At 47.2% G+C, this 9,451-nt stretch overlaps 1 protein-coding gene across 1 annotated transcript in view; it reads left to right on the forward strand.

The window, feature by feature from the left end:
• Positions 1-9,451, forward strand: part of LOC108799900 (neurobeachin-like protein 2) — a 104,045-nt gene that overhangs the window by 29,491 nt on the left and 65,103 nt on the right. The window contains 3 exon segments of the mRNA XM_018571836.1: positions 97-195; positions 3,361-3,932; positions 9,309-9,441. Coding sequence (XP_018427338.1) covers positions 97-195; positions 3,361-3,932; positions 9,309-9,441 — 804 coding nt within the window.

Consider the following 9,451-nt stretch of genomic DNA (forward strand, 5'->3'; position numbering starts at 1 on the left):
GTTTGTGTCTCTGCCCCTCCTAGATAATGTTTTTTATATGATTACATTTGATCATTGTGTGTGTATCATGTTTTGTACCGTCCTCCTCCATCACAGGAAGTCTTTAAGGAGCGGATTGGTTACCCTCAGCTCTACGAGGTTCTGAAGAGTCGTAGTCAGCCGACCAAATGTCTCCTCCAGCAGCTACTGAACATGGTAATTATTCTGCATTTTAAGGACACATCCGTGTTCAGGACTTTCATGGGTAGACATTCCATCTGTGACTATGAAACGTGATCGATCGATTGATGATTGGTTTGCAAACGGATATTCAAACTTCTGGCCCCCTTATTAATGTAGAGCCCCCTGTATAGGGCAACATGCCGCCTGACCTGTCACGGCATAGAGACGTCTTCACCGAGCTGATGTGCTGGGTAGATAACAGCCGCCGCTGTACCCCCTAGAAGGGGCGGGGCTTGTGTGGGGACATTATGACATATGATTCTAGAACTGATCCCCATCGAGGTTCCCCCTTCTGTAATGTGATTTGTAGTTTCTGTTTACCCAGCAACACCCCTCCAGAGACCGACATGTGAGCTGAGACCTCATGACAGGTCAGGACTGATGGGCTTCTTATTGAGGGGGCGGGCACTATGGATATAAGGAGATCCGTCCCAAAAGTCAATCGGCCAGTGGGGAGGATCTCGGCAGTATTGTCGGGATCCACCCCGGCTGTGGCGCTCTCAGCATATAGCGGGCAATAGCCTGCTATATACTGAGTTTTGGGTCATGGGAGGATGTCGGGGTTATGGGAGGACATGTACTAAAGAGAATTATGGGGGTGGGAAGGTTACCCCATAGTTCTCTTTTAATGCCGTAGATCTCGGACAATAATTAGGAACCAATCGGTAGAGTTTCGTGATCATGTGATCACCATGGATAGCCAATGATAGTGGACACATGCAGGGTGGAGGTCTCCAGACAGCAGATGGCTTTATTGTCCCGAGAAAAAACTAAAAACCATTTATGTATCACCTTGTTCTCTTAACAGCTGAGGATTTTAAACGTAAGAGGTACATCCTAAAAAAATCTTCAAACTGTGTATTGGGAAAACCCGCAGATAGTCTACAAGTGTCATTGAGTCAATACAATGTAATACGGTAATGCTACATTGTATTTATTATTTCATTTATATGTAGATGGAGGTGTGACCTTTGACCCGTGTATGACATCACTTAAAGAAACCTTACAAGTTAAATTTTATTTAAAAAAACAAAACAAAAACCTTTATTCCAATTTAATACTTTATTAACTTTTATTCAAAGGAGATCTATGAGGTGAGTGATTTCCTCTCAGCCTCATAGTTAGAGCCGACCTGTGACAAAGAAGCGGTCACATGTCGGCTCTGTCGATCGGGAAGTGAGAAGAAACATGCAGCCGATCCGCTCACTTCCCGATCGTCTCCCTGTAGGGAGCGGTGACTGTCAGTCACCCCCCTCCCCTCTCCGATCCTCCAGCGCTGAGTGGGACTGGGGGCGGGTACAGCTGGCTCTGCCTCTAGATAGGCAGAGCCGGCTGTCACTCACGCAGCTGGGTGGATCTCAACAGTATTGTCGGGATCCTTCACGGCTGCGGCGCTCTCAGTATATTGCGGGCAATAGCTCGCTATATACTGAGCTTTGGGTGACGGGAGGAGGTTAATATACAGGTGAAACTCCGAATAATTAGAATATCATGCAAAAGTAATTGCAGTAAGTGCTGCAAAAGGGGCCCAAACCAAGTACTGAGTACATATGCATGCTTGTACTTTTCAGAGGTGCGATATTGTTCTATGTACAATCCGTGTTTTATTGATTGCATGTAATAATCTACTTTTTTGAGGTTGTGGATTTGGGGTTCTTGGGGTTTTCATGAGCTGTAAGCCATAATCATCACAATGATGACAAATCACGGCTTGAATTATCTCGCTTTGCATGTAATGAGTCTCTCTCATATATTAGTTTCACCTTTTAAGTTGCATTAGTGAAATAAATGAACTTTGACGAAAAAGGTCACCAGCACTCAAAAGGTTAAAAAAAAAAATGAATAAGTCCTTTTTATTGGACCATGGTGTCAAGACAATCGAAAGAAGCCGACGTTTCGGGGCCATGCAGGGTCCCTTTCTCAAGGCAGAAAATGTGACCTTTTTGAAAATGTGACCGTTTTGCACGGTGCCATCCGTGGAGTTACTGCAAGCACCATCCCTGTGTACTGGCCGGGATTGCTGAAAGGTGTGCGGAGAGCACCCTCACCCTACTGCATAAATTAACTTTGCACGATATTCTAATTATTCGAGTTTCACCTGTATGTCCTCCCGTGACCCTGAAGAGAACTATGGGATAAAAAGGTTACCCCATAGTTCTCTCTTAACCCTAATCAGTGTTAATTAACTCCTCCTTCTTTTTTCTCCTTTAAAAAAAATATATTTTTTACCATTTATTGTTTTGTTTCCGTTTTCATTTAATTTTGTTACTTTTTTATCATTAAGTGTCATTGAATAAATACAATGTTATCATGTATTGTTACATTGTATTTATTATTTCCTGTATATGTAGATGGAGGCGTGTCCTTTGATCTGCATATGGTATCTGTTAAAGAAGCCTTACAAGTTACATTTTATTTTAAAAAAACAAAAAAAAACAAAAAAAAAACCTTTTTCCTATTAAACACTTTATTAAAGGAGAACTATGGGGTCAGGGCTTTTCCCCATAGTTCTCCTCAGGGTCATGGGAGGACACAAACTAGCGTCCTCCCTTCACCCTAAGCTCAGTATAATGCGAGCTACAGCTTGTGGTATACTGAGACGCCAGAGCGGATCCCGACATCGATGTCGAGATCCGCCCAGCTGCGTGAGTGACAGCTGGCTCTGCCTATCTAGAGGCAGAGCCAGCTGCACCCGCCCCCTCCCCATTCCAATCCGCCAGTCAGCGCTGGAGGATTGGAGCGGGGAGGGGGGAATCCAGCCCCTCCCCTGTCACGGCAGAGAGCCGTGACAGGATTGAGAGGTGAGTGAACGCCGGTATGTGTTCGCTCACCTCCCGATCTACTGAGCCGACCTGTGACAGTCTCATTGTCATAGGTCGGCTAGAACTATGAGGTGAGTGGAAAGCCCTCCCCTCCCCCCCCTCATAGTTCTTCTTTAACCTTTCTTTAACCCCAATCAGTGCTAATGAACTCCTTCTTCCCCTTCTCCCCTTAGCTGTAATTTTTCTCCTGTTGTGTTTTTTAAAATTATTATTTCTATTCCCAGAGAGTTTTTTTTTTTTTATTTGAAGCCGCTGCGTTTGTGTTTTGTTTGGGCAGTGGGATTCATTGGGGTTTTTATTCTTCTCCCTCCTGCAGGCTCTGGAAGGTGTTTACAATCCCGATTACGTCGGCTGCATAGAAAACGAGCAGCCGCTGCTGATCCTGGTCCAGTGGATCCCAGAACTGGCTCCCAGGGACCTCCAGGTCCTGGTGTCCGAGAGGCTGAATCAGATCTGCGACTCCTCCCTGCGGAACCGCATGACGTGCGTCCAGGCCGGGATGGTCGGCCACATCCTGACGGCGCTCGGCAGCGTGAAGGCGCTAGACGCGAAATGTGCGGAGAACCTGATCCGCCTCCTGCAGGTGCTGGGCCGCCTGTCCATCAAACCCACCGAGCTGCGGGAACTCGTCAAACTGCTCCGGACCGAGGGCGGCAGCGCCCACCCTTACGCCGCGCAGGTCATCCGGGCGCTGTCCGCCATGGCGAGGAAGGACGGGCCGGAGCGGGCGCTGCAGTATTTCGATTTGACCCCCAGCATGTCCGGGATCATGGTGCCCACCATGCAGAAGTGGCCCGGCACCGGGTTTGCCTTCCACGCCTGGGTGTGTCTGAACGAAGACTCCGGGGAGGAGCTGGTGACGGGGAGGAAACGCAAACAGCTCTATAGGTAACTGACCAGCTGGAATGCGGTACTGGCCCTTTAAAGGGATTCTCTACTTCTGGAAATATAGATTTTGCTGTGTGATTCCTAAATTTTATCTACACCCCGAAAAATACTATTTCGTGTAGGATAGAGCCCGCCCCATTCCCTGGCTGGAGGATGTCCAGCATCATCTAGCTCTATCCTCCCCAGCCTGAACGTCCCTGGCCCCACCCCTTTCATTCATTGGATTTCAGGTTTTTTTTTCCAATCATGGAGGCTCAGCATCACATGTGGGTGGTCTGCATGCAAATACAGCCTGCCTAGGACCGCCCACTCTTCCAGACTGACACCCGCCCATCAAGGCATTGAGATATTTGAATAACTCCTCCCAAGAGCCCGCCCACTGCTTGCATCAGAGCTTCTGAGAGGAGTACAGAGGCAGGGGTGCTGTGATGTTTTCTGGAATACTTTGTGCCCCTCCCCCAGCCATGATCTGTCTGCATTGCGTAGAGAAGCACTGAGACGTAGGGATTTCATGTCATTAATATGTTGATTTGGGGGTTGGGGGGACACAGACCGCAATACAACCTTACGGTAGTCCCAACCTATCCCTACTGCAACTGAAACAAGAGAACTAAAATCAAACCTCCTTTTGTCTTTTCTTTTGGGTCTCAGGAAGACATTTACTATGTCCTCCTATGAACAAAACTCGACACATAAGGGGCTACTACAGCCATATGCCGACAGCGCAGAGATGTGCTGCAGCCAGGAAAGATCCTGACGGTATTGTCGGGATCCACCCCAGTGCCTGATTGACAGCTTGCTCTAGAGGCCCCGCCCCCTCCCATGACTGTTCTTCCCATGAGTACTGGAGGAATGTAGAGGGGAGGGGGGAATCCCTGACTGACAGTCGCCTCTCTCTGCAGGGAGAAGCAGTGAGCTGAGCGATCAGTAGTTTGTAATCACTCAGCTGTCGAGCTATAGAGCCGTCGTGCGACAGCTGCATTGTCCTACGCCGGCTCTAAGTATTGGGAAAAATATATTTTGTTCTCCAAATAATTCTCTCTTGTAAAGAAATACATTTCATTCCTGCTGAATTAAGGATTTCATGCGATCACCTACCTTGGTTAGTACTGCTCCGTTTGTCTCTGTCTCCCGTATCCATTGTGCTTGAGCTTGTGACCTAATGAGTCCCTCCTCATGTATCACTTCCCCCTCCATTTTAGATCGTAAGCCCTCAGGGGCAGGGCCCTCCTTACCATCTTGTCTTGAATTGTATTGTAACTGTAATGTCTGCCCTATATTGTAAAGCGCTGCGCAAACTGTTGGCGCTATATAAATCCTGTATAATAATAATAATGAGTTATAACCCTCTGGAGGCTTCCCTCTGTCTTCATAAACTGGTATAAATCTGTCTTCAAACTGAATTTCAGGAGTGGACAGATTGCCCCGAGTGGCTTTATAAAAGGTGCATAACTATCAAAATTGATATTTCCCATAAAAATACATTGGCAAATGACCCAAACGACACCGCCCCCCGATCCCCCCTCCCCGTGTAATGCTTTCCACTGATCTGCTGTGTTAGAAGGAAGATTCTGCCACCTTGTGGCTTTTCTGTGTATTGCGACTTCACTTTGCTTTTTACATTTCTTGTTTCCTCATTGCACTGAGTAACTATCTGCAGCAATGTATCTGTCATCGGTGTTACCTCTGAAGAGTCATGGATTGCATGCCGTTTGATGTGGGTGGTGGTGAGCTGTGTATGCAGTGCAGTCTATTCATTTAAACATTAATGGCACCATTGTAACACTTTACTGTTCTAACACAAGGTCTCCCTTTGCCCCTGATGCCTGCACAGGCTCTTAACCTCTTGCCGTCCGCCCGTAGTAGAAAAACGGACGGACGGCACTGCTGCATCTGCCCCCTAGCGGGCACGCACGGGCAGAAAAGACCCGACAATGCACACCCGGTACCGGGTGTCACACATATAGGCGATCAGCGGGTCCATAGCCCGCCGATCGCCTATATGTGCTCGTTCGCGGCACCCATCCCCCCCCCCCCCGCGCCCGCTCGGCGCTTCCGGTTTTTTTTTTTTTTTTTTTTTTCCCCCTGACCCCTCACCTTGATTCCCGGGATCCGCTGCCCCATCTTGGATCCCGGGACCGGCTCCGAGGGCGTCAGGAGGAGGAGGACGGGAGATCAGCTCCTTGCTGATCCCCGTCCGGGCTGTGAATGCAGAAGTGATGTGTGTTACATCACTTCCGCATTCACCTGTCAGTCATCTGGAGAGAGAAGAAGCTGATAAAGCAGATCTCTGCTTTATCAGCTTCTTTTGGGGTCCATAGGTGATATTAGGGGTCCTAGAGACCCCTAATATCTCCATAAAGAGGACCTGTCAGTGTGCCTTTGCTATTATATAGGGGGTTGTTATCCCCCTATATAATAGCAATAACAATAAGTGCAAAAAAAAAAATATAAATAAAAAAAAAGAAAAGTAACACATAAAAAAATAAAATAAAATAAAAGCCACATATAAAAAAAAGGGGAAAAAACCCCCCCAAAATGTTTAACTCCCCCACCCCCACGTTTACGCGCCTATAAACGTAAATACGCGTCCGGTGCCCCAGCGCGCAAAAATTACAATTGCGCTACACATGTTACATATCGCCGCGAACGTCGCAGTGAGAGCAATCATTTTAGGGCCATCAATCACTGATAACACTAAACTGATGAGCGGTAACAGCTTTTAAAGCGTCGCCTAGGGCCAATTTTGGGTATTATCGTTTTTTGAGGTTTCGCGCGCACACGCAATTTTAAGGCTTGACATGTTTAGTGTCTTTTTACCCGACGTGACCCCATCTTTTATATTTTACCAAAAAATTGGGTAATAATAAATGTTTTATCATTTAATATAGGGGAAACTGTTTTTTTTTTTTAAATTTCGGTAATTTTTCCTTAATATATTAAAAAAATAAAACCCCCAGTGGTGAATAAATACCACCAAAAGAAAGCTCTATCTGTCCCCAAAAAAGGGTATAAAATTCATTTCAGTACAGCGCTGCATGACGGAATAAATGTCAGTCAAAGTACCGCAGCGCTGAATACTGAAAAATGGCCTGGGTGGGAAGGGGGTTTAACACCGTGGATGTCAACTGGTTAAAGTGACATTAAACCCTCAGATTTTTTTAACATAAAACAATACTGTATTATGCGCCTTACTGTAATCCATGGTTGTTTCCATTCTCTTTGCTGCTCTTCCTTTTAAATCTGTATCTCTTCTCAGGCTGGGGGAGAACTTCTGTTTTGCAGCAGACTGCCTTGTCTCTGGAATGGATACACGGTGTCTGTGTGAAGGTTCACAACCTGAGCCAGCACTACAGGAAGAGGCCCTCAGCTGCAAAGGGAAGTTCTCCCCAAGCACGATAAGACATGAGGATTTAAAAGGAAAAGCAGCAAAGAGAAGGGAAACTACCATGGATTACAGTAAGGCGCATAATACAGTATTGGTTTATGTTTAAAAATCTGAGGCTTTAATGTCACTTTAAAGTTTCCATTGTATACAATCTGTTTCAGGGCTGGACAAATCCCCGGGGCCAGGTCTCTAATGCTCCTTAATGAAACCTGGCACCCAACTTTTGATGTTTTCCCTAGTTTCTGGCTGCTAAAAAAGCCTGCTGGCCCCTGATTTGGACAGATTGGCTCCGGGATTCCGTATTCATGTGTCCACCTCGGATATATACAGGTTCTTCTCCTCGGCTGTGAGGGTTAGATTAGTAAAATGTAACCTCCGGTGTGTTGGCACCGCTCTTGTTCACCAGTACATACATAGTTACATAGTATTTGAGGTTGAATAAAGACACAGGTCCATCAAGTTCAAGCCATTGCGTGTATGCATGTGACTCTGGATGTGTATGCGTGTGTATGAGTCCCCGCGTGTTCTTGTTCTTAAAGGAGAACTATGAGGGGGGGGGGGGGCTTTTTACTCACCTCATAGTTCTAGCCGACCTGTGACAATGAGACTGTCACAGGTCGGCTCAGTAGATCGGGAGGTGAGCGAACACATAACGGCGTTCGCTCACCTCTCGATCATGTGACAATGAGACTGTCACAGGTCGGCTCAGTAGATCGGGAGGTGAGCGAACACATAACGGCGTTCGCTCACCTTTCGATCCTGTCACCGCTCTCTGCCGTGACAGGGGAGGGGCTGGATTCCCCTCTCCGATCCGCCAGTGCTGACTAGCGGAACGGACGGGAGAGGGGGCGGGTACAGCTGGCTCTGCCTCCAGATAGGCAGAGCCAGCTGTCACTCACGCAGCTGGGCGGATCCCGACATATTTGTCGGGATCCGCTTCAGCTGCGGCGTCTCAGTATACAATGAGCTACAGCTCGCGGTATACTGAGCCTAGGGTGACGGGAGGACGCTAGTTTGTGTCCTCCCGTTACCCTAAGGAGAACTATGGGGAAAAGCCCTAACCCCATAGTTCTCCTTTAACAGAACCTGTACCCCTGAATGTTACGGTCTCTGAGGAAATCGTCCAAGTGTTTTTTGAAAGATTCAACACTCTCAGATTAAATCACCTTCTGCAGCAGCGAGTTCCAGACCCTGACCGCTCTTACTGTGAAGAACCCCCTACGCCCCTTGTGCTGAAATCTTTTCTCCACCAGTTTCAGGTGGTGGCCTCTAGTTCTTGTTATGGAGTTTACCGTAAAAAGTTTATTGCTGATGTTGCCGTCACCATTGAACATCTTGTACATCAGAATCATATCCCCTCCCCCTCTTAATCTCCTTCCAGCTAGAAAATGTTTACATTTAGTAACCTTGTCTCATAGCTTTGGTCCTCCATCCCTTTCATTAGTTTGGTTGCCCTCCTCTGGACTCTTTCCAGCTCAAGGACGTCCTTCCTGTGTATTGGTGACCAAAACAAACATCACCAGCATTCCAATGTGAAGATTCCCGTTGGTGCAAATCCATTTTATTGATGTCAAAAGATTATTTTCTACTTTTTATTGACATCTATCAATAAACTGGATTTGCAGTGACGTGAATCTTCACATTGGAATTCTGGTGACGTTTGCATTTGTTACTGGATTTTGAGCGGCACCATCCGCAGTCATTACAAGCACCCATTTTCTCTGAAATATCCGGCAAGGAGTGCGGCGCGGTACATGGATTGCTCCTGTTCACCAGACACGTGCAGCACCAGGTGAGCTTCATGCTGACTGGTACTGTGCAGAGTTCTGACATAGACCGTGGCGCCTTTATCAGGAACGGAGGAATGAGTCGCATTGATGTCACGGCGTCTCTGTCTTTCCCGTCGCCTATGGACGCAGATCTGTCATAATATTCTTCCGGATGACGTGTCCGTAGCGGGATCTCTCATGACATGTCTCTGCTTTTAGTTTCTTTGCAGCCAGCGGTACCGGCTTTGAGGCGTTCTTCACCGCGGACGGGATGCTGGTGGTGGCGGTTTGTACCAAGAAGGAGTACATGACGGTGGCAGTCCCCGAATTACACTTCAATGACTCGGTGTGGGTAAGTGTCT

The sequence above is a fragment of the Nanorana parkeri genome, unplaced genomic scaffold (assembly GCF_000935625.1).
Source record: "Nanorana parkeri isolate BGI_ZX_2015 unplaced genomic scaffold, ASM93562v1 scaffold1851, whole genome shotgun sequence".
In the NCBI taxonomy this organism is placed as follows: domain Eukaryota; kingdom Metazoa; phylum Chordata; class Amphibia; order Anura; family Dicroglossidae; genus Nanorana; species Nanorana parkeri.